The sequence below is a fragment of the Piliocolobus tephrosceles genome, chromosome 1 (genome assembly GCF_002776525.5).
Source record: "Piliocolobus tephrosceles isolate RC106 chromosome 1, ASM277652v3, whole genome shotgun sequence".
NCBI lineage: Eukaryota > Metazoa > Chordata > Mammalia > Primates > Cercopithecidae > Piliocolobus > Piliocolobus tephrosceles.
In genome coordinates, this window is record NC_045434.1 from 147,882,202 (window position 1) to 147,898,934 (window position 16,733).

At 32.9% G+C, this 16,733-nt stretch overlaps 1 protein-coding gene across 1 annotated transcript in view; it reads right to left on the reverse strand.

Moving 5' to 3' along the window:
• Positions 1 to 11,760, reverse strand: part of TNNI3K (TNNI3 interacting kinase) — a 302,223-nt gene extending 290,463 nt beyond the window's left edge. Inside the window, exons 1-3 of the mRNA XM_023209399.2 lie at positions 11,658 to 11,760; positions 10,941 to 11,049; positions 67 to 152 (exon numbers count right to left, since the gene is read on the reverse strand). Of these exons, the coding sequence (XP_023065167.1) occupies positions 67 to 152; positions 10,941 to 11,049; positions 11,658 to 11,697 (235 nt within the window). The 5' untranslated portion in view covers positions 11,698 to 11,760. The remainder of the gene's footprint in view (positions 1 to 66; positions 153 to 10,940; positions 11,050 to 11,657) is intronic.
• Positions 11,761 to 16,733: the final 4,973 nt, after the last annotated feature.

The window sequence follows — 16,733 nt, forward strand, 5'->3', positions numbered from 1 at the left end:
CAGCTCAAGTCACTGATGATATACACATATAACCAGTTTACAAAGTACTAAGTTTCAAGTACTCACCTCCACAAATGCAACATAAATGAAGTAGAGACAGCCCATTTTCAGTGCGGTAATTTAAATTGACTTTACTAAAGGCTTCATCAGAGCTGAAAAAAACATTTTACAGATGATCACAAAATTCATCTTTTAGCATATTGTCTTTCATTTGAAATTATAAATGCAAATTCTGTTACTATCAATTCAGAAATGTATTTTTTCTAAGATTATTTTGCACTTACAGAAAGAATCTTGAACCCTCTATATGAAGAATTAAAATTGAGAGGAAATTCTGTAGTTTTACATTGTAATGATGTCACCAGAAATAACACTATGTTTCCAATAGTTGCTCCAGAATCACTGACAGCTACTAGGTGTCACAATAATGAATTCAGTGGCACTTTTTAAAGACAAGTAAAACCAAGGTCAGTCATAATCTAGGAACCTGAGAGTCACTGTTAGTAGGGAATACTTATATAATACATATATAAAATTGATAATTATGAAAATCAGAAAATCAGAAAACAGAAAATTGTTGTCAAATATAAAAGGCCAAGAAAAGTCAAATATGACATGAAATTATAGGGGACAAGAAAGACCTTCCCCTTTGCCTCTCTGAAGTTTTGCTGAAATCAACTGACAAAAGGGACATTAATAGAAGAAAAAGCATAAAATATATTTGATTATAGTTTTAAAAGGCACAAGAGACACAAGACATAAGAGCCTTCAGAATGAAGACTCAAAGATACAGGAACAACTCTGTAAGTTCTGGTTTCTATGACCTGCCTTGAGGGAAGAAGGATTCTAGCTCTATGGCTATCCTCTGGGGAAAATGAGGGGTCAGAGACAAGAGGACAGGAGGAGGTCAGAGAGAAAGTTTTGCTTCTAACGCTGCTTTTAAGGCCTTCATTTTGAGGTGTCATTTTCTGAGTCTCAACAAAAATGATGCTAAAATTACCCGAAGAGTTATACTTCAAAAATAAAGTTGTATATTCACAGTGAAGTTGGCAATGTTAACAACAGTGCAATAATCATTTTTGATTACATATCACATGCCAGATACTGTAGTAAGCACTTAACCTTACTTATTCCTCACCACAGCACAATGTCATGCACATTGTCACATATATTATTTTACTTATTTTATAATTGAAGAAATTGAAGCTTAAAGAGGTTAAATAACTTGCCCAAATTGGAAAAAGAAAAAAGAACAAACTACTTAAGAGGCTGAATCAGGATAAGATTTGAATCCTGGTGTAACTATAAGACAAGGCTTTCAAGGATTACCACGCTGATGAAATGATTTTTTCCACCTTGAAAACATCAAAACATAACAGGTATTGCTATATAACATTGGACATACATACTGAAAAATTGCATTTTCTCAGGGGTTTATTGCTACATAGGAGCTCCAGAGCTTTTTCTTCTTTCACTATTTGCCATTAAGTTCATTATGGTTAGCTCAAAAGCACGTGCATCCTTCCCTGTTTTGCTTAGGCTGCTGGTTACATAGTTTTTCTTAGGATCAGAAGGCCTCTCTCTCCTCCCCCAACCCAATACTTTGTTTTCTTTCTTGTGGTTTTAGAGTATGTTTCATTTGCTGGACAATAGAAAGACCAGGGAAGAAAAGCCAAAAGCAGCTCAGAGTTGAATCATTGTCCATCAACATTCTCAGTTTCCAGTCACAGTTTTCTTTCCCTTTTTATTTATGGACACTGATTTCCTACAACCTTTAAGAGAAAAATCCAATCTACCTAGCTTGAAAGGCAGAGTTCAGCTCTGCCGAATACCTCTACTATTTCAAGTCATAACCACAAAGAAGACCTCTGCGACCTGTGAATGCATTTCCAAGTGTGTTCCAAGTACCTAGTTTACTTTCTTCCAAGACATCCATAATATATTTGGGTTTCAGGGTTTAAAAGCCTGGCTGAGCCAAAGACTACACATTTCTAAGAATCATGTTATTTTGTGAAGTTACTGCCATACCATAAACAGCTCTATCATTTATAAGTAGGCTCATTTTATTATAAGTGGACATTTAAAACAGTGGTATTTTCATCAGAAATGATTTTGATTGCAGTATTCTTTGAGCTGAGGGAAATTGCTGATAGAAGTGAGTTAAAGTCTTAACTATCTTCATGAAATTCTAAACTCCCTGCTTATATTATTAACATTTATAAACACTGGAGTTTATTGTACTTCTACAAAAGGCTTTCCAAAGCAAGTTGAGCTGTGTTTTCCAGTATTAGTAAGCTGTCCACATGTTTTGTTGCAGGGAAACACAGAAAGCAAGAAGGGTAGGAGGGTAAAAAAAGTTTGAGAATACTGTATTCCCACGACTGTGAAAACAAACCACAAGACTTGCCATTTCTAATTAAAGCATTTCACTGAGGTTCTTCAATGACCCTGGATTTAGAGCCTTTCTCTTTTTAGCAGTACCTTGGAGAATAGCACTTTTTCTTTTTCTATTTTAAAATTCCAATAGCTTTTGATGTTCTTAACTGGGTGCCTTGATGATAATGTTCTGAATTTATAGTACCTTTCAAGTGTAAGTACTTTACAAGTGATATGAGACTTTGGCTCACTCACCAAAGACTATGCTATCTCTCTAAAGCTGCTAGAGATTTAAATAGGCAGGAGGCAGCTTGAAATTGACCTGTGAGGCCAAGGATATGATCTCATTTCTACTGAAAAATGTCCTGGGAACATCATGGACCTCAAGAGGTCGAGAATTTTAGCTTTACATTCCTTTTGAAAGGCTACCTGTGGCTCTCTAGGGCCCTCCTGGGGCAATGGTCTTTGTTCAGACAAAGACAAGGATTTCATTAATAGAATCACTCCACTTCTCACCAGGGACTATATCACAGTACCTTACCACAGTTTAGACCTTTATCTGTGAAATCTGACCCAGTCAGAGTACAAGAGAACTTTGCTTCAGGCAGAAGTTGTAATACACTGGGATTATATTCTTTTTTCCAGTATCTTATCAGATGCTACTTCCCCCCACCTTTCTTTTTGGAGGGATTTTCCTGAATTTCTCCTTAGATACTATGTGAGATTTTGGGTGTGAGTGAAATGAGTTTACTTTCAGATGTCTGTTTTCTATTCATAATTTTTATTTATCAAGGTGCCCTGAAAAGTTTAAATTATACATAGAACACACAACTGCACATGAGATTCTCTTATTTAAACTTGACCTCTCAAACTTTTAATATTACTGTATTTTCAACAGTGGAGATATGCAAAGAATGAAAAATGCAAAGGAGGGAAAAAAGGTTAAAGTTGAAGTGAAAATCACTTTATTTGATAGGGTAAACTCAATTGCTTTCTTATTCTGTGATCTAACTTTGATGATCCGTTCAATAAGTCTGGCACAACACCTACTAAACCCCTACTATATGCCTCACTTCTGCTCTTAAGGCTCACTTCAGGTTGTGTTCAAGAGTCTCCTTGATATAAACTACTCACTAAATCCTGTATCCTTTGAATGCATCAGTCCTGGAAATATACATACTAGATAAAATCCTGAAATTGACTGTTGTGTTGTCCTGGTATCTAATACTCTGATCAGCTTTGCAAAACAAATGAACATGGAATAAACAGAAAATACAAGATGCCAGGGTCCATTCTTGATTTTTTAAAAAGAAAGGCACTAAGTAAATGTTTATTATTTACATAAATAAAATTGAAAGCAAGATTAATGACTCTTTATTCAACAATTATTCCTCAGCTAACTGAATCTTGAACTAGACTTTACCATCTATAAGTGACTCAGTATAGAGTCCTAAAGAGTTCCTTGCTTTAAACTGAGCTGCTCCTTGTTGCTTTTGTTCTCCTTTTGAATTATATCCTCCTTGAACTCATGCAACTTCTATTAATGTCAACAAAATGAATCAACAGAGAATAGACTCCTGTAATATTTGGCAGTCAAGTGTGATTTTAATAGTACAATTTTTAGTTCAACTTTAATAACTGGAATGTACATTTTTAAAATGAGAGTTACTTTGGGGGCTATATTTGAATCCTAATTCTCACTTCCCATTAACTTCTAGTCAAACGTTTCTGTTTTGAAACATGTAATTAAAATATTCAAGATATTTAAGCAATCATTCCTAGGAGAGAAATTTCATTTTCTCTTCTTTTGCCTCTTCTAAAGTAACTGTGTATGTCAAATTCACTGCCAATTGAGCATCACTTATGTATTCTAATACCCTAAGCTCAATTTATTTTTTAATTTCCCCTTACATTTTTCATCACCTGCCATGCCACACTGTAACTTAACATATCCTAATGAGTTCATCGTGCATGCTGGGGCATGAATGAAGTTCCTAATTAAAATAAAGCCACTATTATGAATATATTTCTAATAGTAAATGCTGTTCTTAATCATTAAAAATGATAGTTCTGTACCCAAAGGTTACTTTCTTTCTTGTAGCATAATGAATTCTTTTCCAAGCCTTTAACTTTTACCCAGAAAAGTGTGCAGTTTTGTGATCCAATTAAATTTCTTTTTCTTGACCTCATCCTTTCAAGAAGATATCTGACATGAATGACCACAAGTGGGAACTTATTAAAATGTAACATTTGAACAGTTGGCCAAAAAATAACACACTGCTGTCCAAGGTATTCAGACAGGTAGATACATTTTAAAGCTAATTCATTGATTGAAACTTAGGGGAAAGCCAATAATGTAGAAAGAAGGTAAGGATTTTTTATGGGTCGTCTAGTTTCCCAAACTGATCATTTAAGTTTCAAATGGCTAGTTGCAACTTCTTGCCTATTCATTGCAGATTCTTCCCTGCCCCATCCCCTCCAAGCAACAGCAGCAGACAAATAATAAGATGTTTCTAATATATATCGCCAAGAAATATCCAGAAATATATTTGTTCAATATCTTCCAAATAAAATCTGCAAACTAATACTGTGAAGTATATTCATTTATTCAGCCATTCATACAATAAACCATTATAGAGTTAGAGTGACAGATACAGCAAGAATAGCTAAGCATCATAAAATTGATGTAATAATTGTTACTTCATAAGATTGTTGTGAAGTGTAAATGAGTTAGAGTTTGTAAAACTTTTATAAATATTAACTGCTATAATGGTTATTTCTAGTAAGGCATTGATATTGATTATTTTTACTGTTTTTTTTGTATTGTTTTGCTCTTCCAAAGAGGGATAGGAAAGTAGAAAGGAATCATGGAAGTACAGGATGGAAGAGAAGAAGAAAGGAAGACTAAGGGGGAGAGAAAATGATAGAAAGATAGCAAGCTAGAGATGGAGAAGGAGAGGGAGAACAATAGGGAGAGATAGAGAGAGAGAGACAGAGAGAGATTGAGGTCAAGTTGCTTCTCAATGATTTCGCAAGATATTCCTGTAAAATTGTAGTTCATAACTAGTTTTACCTGGACAAACAAGAAAATAATTAGAGAAATAGACGGGCTTAAGGCATTATGAATTCTTTGTTTCCTTTTGGGTTTCAGGTTTTTTGTTGTTATTGATGATTCTTATTTTTTGTTTTGTGGCTAATTAGCAAAACACACTACCCAAACATGTCAAATAATATTTTCATCCTATGTTAATTATAAGATGACATTTCCCCTTCAATATCCTACTTAGTAGTTTGACAGAAAGGATCTACTCCTCTTAAATAAGATCAGCTTGAAAAGTTTCCAGAGCTATTCATCTTATAATAGCCAGATTTCATAGTTGGCTATAGTGCTAAAAATAATTTTAGAAGATAATTCATTTAAGGATGAGTATAGTGGAATGCAACAGCCTCAGAAGAACTTTTCAGAGAGAAAAGGTACAAAAAGGTATATTTCAGAAAACATGTTTTTTCATTTCCTCTATACATTGTGACTTTTTAATGGAACAGAGCATTCTTTTGACCATTTTTTGTACATAATTAAACCTAGTCAGTTTTAAAGTGAGGCACTGTAATTACTGACCAAGATGTATCTACCCAATGCCAAAAAAATACAGGTTGTTTTGGATTATGTTGATGTCATAGTGTTTAAAAATTATGGCTTTTCTGGGCCGGACGCGGTGGCTCATGCCTGTAATCCCAGCACTTTGGGAGGCCGAGGACAGCGGATCATGAGGTCAGGAGATTGAGAACATCCTGGCCACCACGGTGAAACCCTATCTCTACTAAAAATACAAAAAAATTAGCCCGGCCTGGTGGCGGGCGCCTGTAGTCGCAGCTGCTCTACTCAGGAAGCTGAGGCAGGAGAATGGTGTGAACCTAGGAGGCGGAGCTTGCAATGAGCTGAGATCGCACAGCTGCAATCCAGCCTGGGCAACAGAGCGAGACTCCGTTTCAAAAAAGAAAAAGAAAATTATAACTTTTCTGGAATATTCTCATAGTTTTACATATTATATTATAGATTAAGCAGATACAAAGTTGGCTTGACAATGAAATTAGCAAAACATAGTCTTAAAATTTATTATGATAAAAACTATTGAAACAAAATAATTTGAATGAAAACGTTTTAAGTCACATGTGGAGAGCCATCACTTCCATAGTCTTTTCAAAAAGGTTGTATAATATTCATAACCAAGATTATTAATATGATACATTTTTAAATCAAATAAAGATGGGTGTAATCCTAGGTAAACTATACAAATTGTTTAATCTAGTTCAAGCCAGTTTAATTTGATTAGCCTCATTTTCTCCAGGTATAACATGGCAATTGCAACACTTACTTCAGAGGGACGTTAACATAAACAATAATGATTAAGTGGTAATAAACATTTCTGAGGTTTGGCCATGTGCCAGACACTATGCTGAAGCACTTTACATATGCACCATTAGGATTATATAAGCTGATGCACACAAAGATATGTAGAAGCATTTCTGGCATATGGTAAGCACTAAGTTATTAGTTTGTTTCACAAATAAATACAAATATAAATAAGGTTAAATAAGGAAAAAACGCTGCCCTTAGTGAACACATATACTAGTGGGGAGATAGACTTATAAATGGGTAAGAACAGCACCATGTAGTAAGTGTTATTATGTTGATAAAGATTAGAGGCAGCACCAAGGAGGATATAATCAGACAATGGTACTCTAAGGTGCCCTTTCTGTCTTTCCTTCTCCTCCTGCCTTCTCTTTTTCTTCTTTTCTTCCTGCCACCAATCCATTACCTAAACAAATGTCCAAAGTTGTGAGTGAGTAGCAACTTTACAGCAGAAGATGAAAGAACATTCCATTTGCATTTCCCTTCTTTCCCACATCAAGCTGCCATTCCAAAGCTGCTATAAATTGGCATAAGCAGGATAATTATTTAGCTCTTTCTGTCTTACATTTAGTTCTATATTGCTGTTTATTATATTGTGGGTAAAAACTATGTCAGGAAGATTGTGTATTCGAGCTGATAGAGCAATGGTGTATTATGTGGTGAAAAATCTCTCATAATGAATGAAATTAGCATCTACCAGGAATGTCATAAAGAAATTGGTTAGTAAATGAAAAACTCTGTTTACATCAGTGATGCTTTACACCTTTGACGCTAGTGTTAATGTTCAACGTTCCTTTTTGGGCATTGTATACAGTCTCCTTGCTGTCTAAATGTTTAGAGAAAGGCTGATATCAGGCAACATAACATAATTGCTTATCATAGAAATGCTCTTTATATTATAAGAGAAATAAATAAGGGTGAGTAATGAGATTCTAACATTTATTTAGCAGCTATAACGCTCTAGATACTCATTTAAATGTCATTTCATACAACGTTATGTTTGATCTTCCCAACTACCTTTAAAATTTGGTGAATGAGTAAGTAAGACAATTTATATTCTCAGCACATTATTATTTTCTTTCTTTCATCCATCATTTTATTCCAAAGAAAAGAAAATACTTAGAACTCTGCCCTGGAAGCAATTGACTTTTCTGTCCCAGATTATGCTATCTACCTTGACGAAATCAGACAAAAGCATATTATTCAGTTTTTGCTTCTTTGTTTTTGGTTCTCTTGACTCTCTGTAGACCATACCAGTTGCTTACTTTCTGTTCCCATATTCCTCATCCCTTCACTAATATCACCTCAGGTAAAGAGTTCTCAGTGCAACTTGAATATCTTCCTAGAAGTATAGTTTTCAAACTTTAGAAGTATCACTTTTATTATGCATAGTTTTATCTGGGGAGTTTGTTAAACATTCAGGTTCTTGGAAGACATCTCCAGAGATTCTGATTCATTTGATAAAGGGTGGAGTCATGGAATCTAAAATTTTGGCAAGTACTACAGTCTCCATCTCCATTAACATAAGAGGCCCCTAGTTCTTGCAGAAACATCATTCTAGACTGGATAATCCTCTCCTCAACTTCCTTATCATCACATTCTGTAGCTTCTTTAATGTCATCAGGATCAGGTTATTGGTCTTTCTCTCCAAAAATGTCTAACCATTATCCTCAGTAAATTTGATAGCCATTTTGATATGCCTTCTAATACTCTAGTCTCAAAATTCTTCAAATCCCTTTAAATCAAAATCATTAAAAGCTACATTTCAGATTTTGGAATCATCCTAAATGGTGCTAATACTTTACATTTTAATTTTGAAATAATCCTCTTCATAAAAACTTTCATTCTTTCTTTTAATAAGCTATTTGTTACTCTAACTTTATGATAAAGGCTTCTGTTCTTTAAATTGTCCTTATTTATCTAATCAATCATGATAATAGAAATTTCTAATTATTCAATGCTTACTATGTGTTGGGCCCTGTACTTAGTATTTAATTTACCTCATTTTGAAAATATCCTGTGAGGTAATTATTATTCACCTCATTTTATACATGGAAATGAGGATTAGGAGATTAAAAAACATATCCATGGACATACAGCTTATAAATAGAAGAAGCTGTATTTAAAATCATGTTTGTATGACTCCAAAATTCTTACATTGATTTGCATAGCTTTCTTACTCAACTCAGATAATATGGTCAAGACATTATTTTTTCTCACTTTTCCTAAACTTTCTATGGTACTCATTCATTGTTGCCTACACACCTTTACTTACTATGCTTTTTATCTATAATGATTCAAAAAATCAATGAATACATCAGGACCTAAATCTTGTTTTTGTAAGCGGGGTATAGTAGGAAGAGCACTATCTATGGAGTCGGGCAGACCTTGACATAAATCACATTCCAGAATTTACTGACTATGTGATTTGACAACTCCCAATGCCTTGTGTCTAATCCTTAATTTATCATCCACTAGGGTTAATATTATTCGGCACACATTAAATGACAACAATCTACATATGATAGATAAATAATGTCTTGTATTTGATGTATCTGGAACAACACTTGAATATGAGCTGACACTGAACAAATTCTGGACTGTAAGTACCCTGACACAGATTCCTGCCTCTCACCCCCAATGCTAATGAGAAAAAAGGTCACATTTGTTGCATTTAGTAGAAACATAGGAAAAGTCCGTTATAGCAGTTGTCAAGACAGCTTGTAGTTGTTGATGTGGTGTGAGAAAGAACCTTACATCTTAAATCCATTGTTAAGCCTAATATTCAGGTTTGGATACATCTAGTTTAAGCTAACCTTGACCTATTTGCACAATACTTTCTAAATTAAAAAAAATACTAAATAACTGAGGCTTTGACCTTTAAAAGTTGAGGAAAATTTCTTCAATGTAATCACATTTCATTTAGCATATTTATTTAAGTCAATAAGAGTTGGATGTTTATGATTACGTTCTATATTCATATTTTTCCAACAAAACACATACATATTTATAATTTTCCTATACTAATGTACCAGTTATATTTCTATAGGAATTTAAAATGTTGTTCCATATCTCAGCATGTGATACTACTTGCAAAAGTCAGATCAGTGGTATCTCATCACAAGTGTCACTGTTGAGTTCATCATCTTGGGCCAAACTATAGAGAGAATCAATTATTTTTTGAACCATAAGTTGAACACTTGTGAAAGCCTCGTTAAATCCACTGACAAATTTCATATAAACTATATTATACATGGATGATTTTATTTGCCAGTTATGTGATATTTATATGTTTACTGTATCTAAAATTTTGTTTTAAAGATATGTCATTTGGTCATTGCTTTACACTTGTTTTCTAAGTAAAATAGAGGGAGTGATGAGTGCATTATGTAACACAGCTGTAAATGAACGTAACTAATTGGCGTATGTGGAACATTTCCTTAGGCAGGCAGGTAACTTTCTTGAACCTCTAATGGGCATCTAGTTTCTCAATGTCAGATTCAATTTAACCAGAAGGCTTTTTGTGTATATAAGGGTCTTGCTCCTCTTTTCTGAACATTTTGTGTCTTCCAAGGTTGTGACACTGTCTTAGATTATTTTTCTCTTGTTATCATGGAACAAAACCTACTGAAATCCTGAAGGCAATATTATATGTTGTTATATGATTGTTCAGGGGCAGAATGATACTCAGTTCCATTAAGGGACAGCCTTTCAATGTCAAGAGACCAGAGGCTTTGTTAAAATTGGACTTACCATCATAGTTCAAAGAGAACAATGTGGCCAATATGCAACCACTATGTGGGAAGAAAAATCTTGCTTTTCATTGCTGGCATGGTTTACAAGAATGATCTAATTCCAGAGAAGATTATTGAGATCAACAATAGCTTGCACTCAAAGGCTAGCCCTTAGGTTCTTATTTTTAAATTTTAATGATGGCATATTACAAGTCATATTTTTAAGGAGGTGAGACGTTATGTTTACATTTTGAGAGTGATATGAGTGGTCAAAAAGAGATAATCTGACATCCTAAGGCTTACAACATGACTGCTTTTGTCTGAGGTTCTACGGGTTTAAAAAATACACAGATACTTTAAAAAATAAGGTGAATACTGTAGACAGTTATACAAAGAAATAACTCTTACAACTTTACCTAAATATATGCCTTAGTTCTGTCAGTTCTTTTTCCTTGATCTGCAGGTCATCTTCTAATCTTTCTATTGTGATAACATATGATTCACTGACTTTTTTCTTCCATTCATCTAGTAAAGAAGAACAAATGAGATTGATTTATAGTTGTGTTTTGCAAAATGTAGACACAGATCATAATATACAAGTAATCAAAACTGTTTTCATTCTAGAATCTACAATACTTAATTTAAATTACTGATTGTGAGTTTAAAATGCAGATGTTTATATTTAAAATGCAATCATATTGAATTGTAGTAATTAAGAATCCATTTGATATTGGATAATATATTTACATAGAAAAATATATTTGACTTATTTCATTTGATTTTATTGCATTTTAATTATAGCAATCTCTGGTTGCAAGACAGTTTTTAGGTTTTAAATACTAGATACTTAAGATATAATTCTAAAATCCCTACATTCAGCAATATTCCAAGTTTTTTTCTGTAACATTATACCAAGGAACTTAAGTCATATTTTTGTAAGAAATTTATTGCTTCCTATAAAGATCTTCAGAAAAAGAAATTTGAGTTCAGATAGTTTTTCAAAGACTTTCACATAACATGCTGCCTTATCTTCTGTATACAAATTAATACATATTCCAATGAGTTGTTAGTTATCAGTAACTGTAATTGAACCATGTTACATTTAAGGAAATAAGAATAATTAGAATAATTACCAGTACAAGTTTGGGTTGGTCTAGATTTATAATTTCCCATTTATGATGTTTCTTCTTTTCTCCAGGGCAGTTCTTCAAGTTATAAGATTCCAAGTTCAAGTGCAGTGACAGCCCAGTTGAAAAATACTTTGATAGTCTGGCTAAAAATAAGCCCAACTGCCAAATGGAATGTCATGTAACAATGACAAAGAACAAAATCGTGTGTGCTTTCAAGGGTGAAATCATAAAGGGAACTAATCAGTCTGTTTAAAAGAACTGTATCAAAAATAAATAGCAAATGTTTCAATAGGATTATTTGCTTCCATCAATTATCTATCCGTACATACTTTCATGGACCATTTATTTAACAGATAAATCTAGAAAGTGATTCAGTTACATCTGAAGTTCACAAAAGAGCTATTAAAACTACCCAGACCTTCTTTCAAGATCATTTTCTCCTAAGCCAAATAATGGCAGTTGGTAAAGAGTGGTAATAGAATGTGAATACATAAATAAATAAATAATAAAAAATCATAATCTCTGGCATATAACTAATAGAAGTGAGTGTAAGTTTGGCCTATATAAGAGCTACATAATTATGTTTGTATGAAGAAATTCTCAACATAGACCAAGATTTATACTGTTGTTGAATATTCTGACCATAAGAATCATAGATAAGAATCTAAGACATTAAGTTCTACAAATAGCAATTCATAAAATAATAAATGACAAGAACAATAAGATTAAGAAGATTGAGCATTTGCTGTGTGCCAGACCCTAGTCTAAGTGCTTTATATATATTTCATTATTTAATCTCATGCAATGCTGCTAGGTAGATATTATTCACAAATTATGGATGAGAAAACACAGAGTTGCTAGTATGCTGGAAGTCTGGAATCAATTATGACCATGTGACTCTAATATCCAAGCTAGATATTATTGATTTGTCTTTCAGAATTTCTCTTTCATGCACCTTCCATTTACTTTATGGAGACATTTCTCTTTGTGTGCATATTGTATGCATATTTCTATTGATATAAAGAACCCAGGCTATGATGGAGAATAAATGAGAAACCCAGAAAGAAAACATTAAATTTTTCACTGTATATTTATTTCAGATAATCTTCTTATACCTAGAAAGTATAAACTTTAATCTTCAGATTCACATCCAGAGGATATAGCTTTAACTTAACAGATATGGATTTCATATTTTCTATAGTTAAATGTTCAAACAACTCTCTTTTTGAATAAATGCTTAGGCAAAGTTAGGATTCAGCACATCTTTTGCTCAGCAAAAGTAATCAAAGTTTCAGAGGTAAGGCTTCCAGACTGATAAGATACAGTTGGCGCATCAGGTATCTGGCTTCATAGACACTTTGTCCTCACTTTTCCCTTTTTATCAGTACATGCCTACCGCAGCTGTTAATACCTGCTGTACTGCAGTGGCATCTAGTTACCTTGGTCCATACACTCTACATTCACCTTGTTTGAAGGCCAGACGTCTTCAGTTCCACCAGCTTTCTCTAAGCACTTATGTGACCCCCATTTTCTCAGTTTGGAAAGTCTCTGTTTTGTTCAGGGACCTTCCTGCTTAATCTCTTCTTTCTTCCTTATCTTGAAGATCATACTGGATAGCCTTCTTTAAAAAGCTTGCAATCCCCCAGAGCTTTACCTTGGGAAATAATGCACCAGCTCTTTCTCCTCTTGGTTTCTTAAAATAGTCATGGTTTCTATACTCTGAATCCAGAGGGACAAAGATGGGAGCCTTCTAGAGGACAACTGTATTTTTCTTGATCTCTTTTCTTATTTGTCTCTAATATCTCAGATCTTCCATCAATGTGCGTGTGTGTGTTTGTGTGTACATGTATCTTTTCTACATATGGAGGAAAAATTAGCTCTTATATCATCTTCCATTGTGTTTCTAATTTCCTGCTTGGGACACAAGTCTGATGTACTGCTTTTTAGAATTTTTCCTTTTGCTTTTCAAGAATACTTTTATTCTCTTAAAAAGCCATTTTACAAATGAAAGCTTTGGCTTTCAAAGGTGTGATTTCTGCTACGAGTTTGAAAATCCAATCAGCAACTCAGTTGAACTCCCCCACATTCTAACAAAATACATTTTGCTGGAAAAAAAAAATGAAAGGATAGCAATATAAGAAATGCAAAAAATTACTCAAAATATTACCCAAAATATTAACCATTATTGAACTATAACTGTTTCCTGGTTTGAAAGAAACAATCTTTATCGATAAGCCCTTCTTAAGAATTTGGATCTAGGTAATGGTTTGAGGTACTAGAGTAATTTTTTCTGGGTACCTTTAGCCTGATGAAGAAATGCTGGAAAAAGTAAATGGCCCAGGATAATATCCTTGCATTCCTTTTCCAAAGAATGTTGGAAAGAAACAACATAGAATCAAAAAATATTTTCCCTAATACTCAGTACATTTCTGTAAAAATTACTTCTTTCTAATAAAGAGTTGGCCACATACTCTAACTTGAATCCTACTCTCCCCAGTCCTAAGACGTCCAAAAGTGCAGAAAGCATGTTATATCATACATTATCAAAAACACAACTTGATTACAAAAGCAGTCTGCTTTCAAACTTTAGTGAGGGTAGGTAACATGAGGAGCTTTGTTTAAAAAAATAGAAACCTAGGCTCCATCCCTAGAGATTCTGATTCAGTAGATCAAGAGTAGAGTCCAGGAATCTGAGCTTTAACAAGTTACTCTGATGATTCTAATGTAGACGCTACATGGAGCATCATTTAAGAAGCACTATTTTAATGTTACTTAAGTGAGATGCCTACTTAACAGAAATTTTTTTTTACCTTTGAATTTCATGCAAGAGAAAAGAGATAAGTAGAATAAAAACAAAAGAAAGATTACTTCAGATTCTCAAAGAGTTCTATCCTGTGGTAATTCCTGGGGCAATAAATGATTTGGCTGTGCAAGTATAGTCTCATATTTTAAAAGTGATTCACAAAAAATTGAAGCAACCAACATATTCCTTCATAAGTAAATAGAGAAACAAACTGTGGTATACCCAGAATATGGAAGACTATTCAGCAGTGGAAAGAAAGGAGCCATGAAAAGTCATGGAAGAATTTTAAATGTATATCACTAAGTGGAATAAGCCAGTCTGATAAGGCTACATACTGTGTAATTTCAACTATATGACATTTTGGAAAAGGCAAAACTATAGAAACAGTAAAAAGATCAGTGGTTACAGGGGTAGAGAAGAGAGAGGAAGAGATGAGTAGGTGGAGCACAGGGAATCTTTAGAGTAGAGAAATATTCTGTATGATACTGTAATGGTGGATACATGACATTATTCATTTGGCAAAACTCGTAGAACTACACAACACTAACATAACTATAGACTTTAGTTAAAATCATATATCAATATTGGTTCATTAATATTAACAAATATGCTATATAAATGTTAAGAAAAATTGTGTGTGTGTAAGGGGAGTATATAATAACTCTGTACTTTCTGATCCTTTTTTTGTAAACTTAAAACAATTCTAACAAAAATATTAATTTAAAAAATTATGGAAAAATATAAAATAATGCAAAAATAATAATTCATTAACAAGAGCATTTGAAGTAGTCAAGGAAATTTAATAATTTATAAAGAAAAGCCAATTCAAATACATGATTAATAGTAAGGTTTCTTTCTTCTATGCTTGCTCATTTCTTCATTAGAAAAATGTCAGAACACATTTAGTAAATATTATTTCTTCAACTACTTTGTTTCATCTACATTTGATATTCTACTGAATTGCCTAAATCTAGTTTTAATGCCTCTGTCTTTTCAACTGATTTATCAGACCACTTCTGCATACAAATAGTTATATTCTAATACTCCTTCAATAAGCTTACTTATGTTCTTTCTGCATTACTTTATTTAGGGTTCATATGATTTATTTATCCCAATCTACACTTATGCATCTGCTCTTTATATTTATTTTATACCGATTTCTTTATAAAAATTTAAAAGGATGCTTTCAAAATGAAAAACATAAAAATTGACCTTGACACTTCTACCTTTATGGTTCCAACAGAGAAATGATAAAGGAAATGTATCCCATGAAATCAAACTAATGCACTTGGAACAGTTATTAGCACATTTAAGAGTTGAATTAATTTATACTTTGATAATTTCTTCATTGTATATGTGTCCTTATTAGTATATTTCCATGTTTTTGGGAAGCATAGAGTTTCAATGTGTTGCATCTGGTTGACAAATTAATCATTGCTTTAAACATAAGAAGCTCGAATTACTAGTTTATATTTATTTTTTCTCTTATTTTTAATAAAGATTAAATAATTTGTGTCGAAATAAAATTATTTGAAAAAGAAATTGACTATTGCCTAAGATGCATACAACTATCCAATTGCACACAATTATTTGATTTTCTTTTAAATAATGTGTTTCTGCATTTAAAAAAGCATAATTTGTTAAGAGTCTTATTTATCAAACAATTTTCTTTTTTTTTCCACTAGAATATCTAAGTTTATAGTATATTGAATGATTTATAAAACACCATGATGAATCTGAACATGTTGAGGTAATATTCAGATTAATCCTCAAAAATGAGTAGGACTTGATAATACATTATAATGAATATATAATATGTTTATAATATGAAGAAATCAATGTCACAGTAATTTAAAGATGTGTTCTCAGTATCTTTAACTGCCAGAGTATATTTTAAAAAGGAATAGACAATATTGCTATTTCTGTGTCCAATAAAATATAATAGCAAATGCAAAGATCTTAGTTTTTCCTGTAACTTCTTTTGTTGGTGGGTAAACATGAAATAAAGTTGATTAAATAATCTAGATTAAATAAAGATAAGAGTCACATTTTTGTAACTGGCTAAAATTTCTTTTCCAAATTTATATGACTTCTTTTAATTATCAGTCTAGCTCTTTACAGATTGATGAGTCCATTTATCCATTCAAGAAATATGTATTGTACCAAGAAATACACAGAGCTCATGGGGCCAGAGATGCATGAGTAAACAGGTAACTGCAATACAATATTTGTCCTATGATGAGATATACATGATTGGCATGAGAAAGTCCATCTAT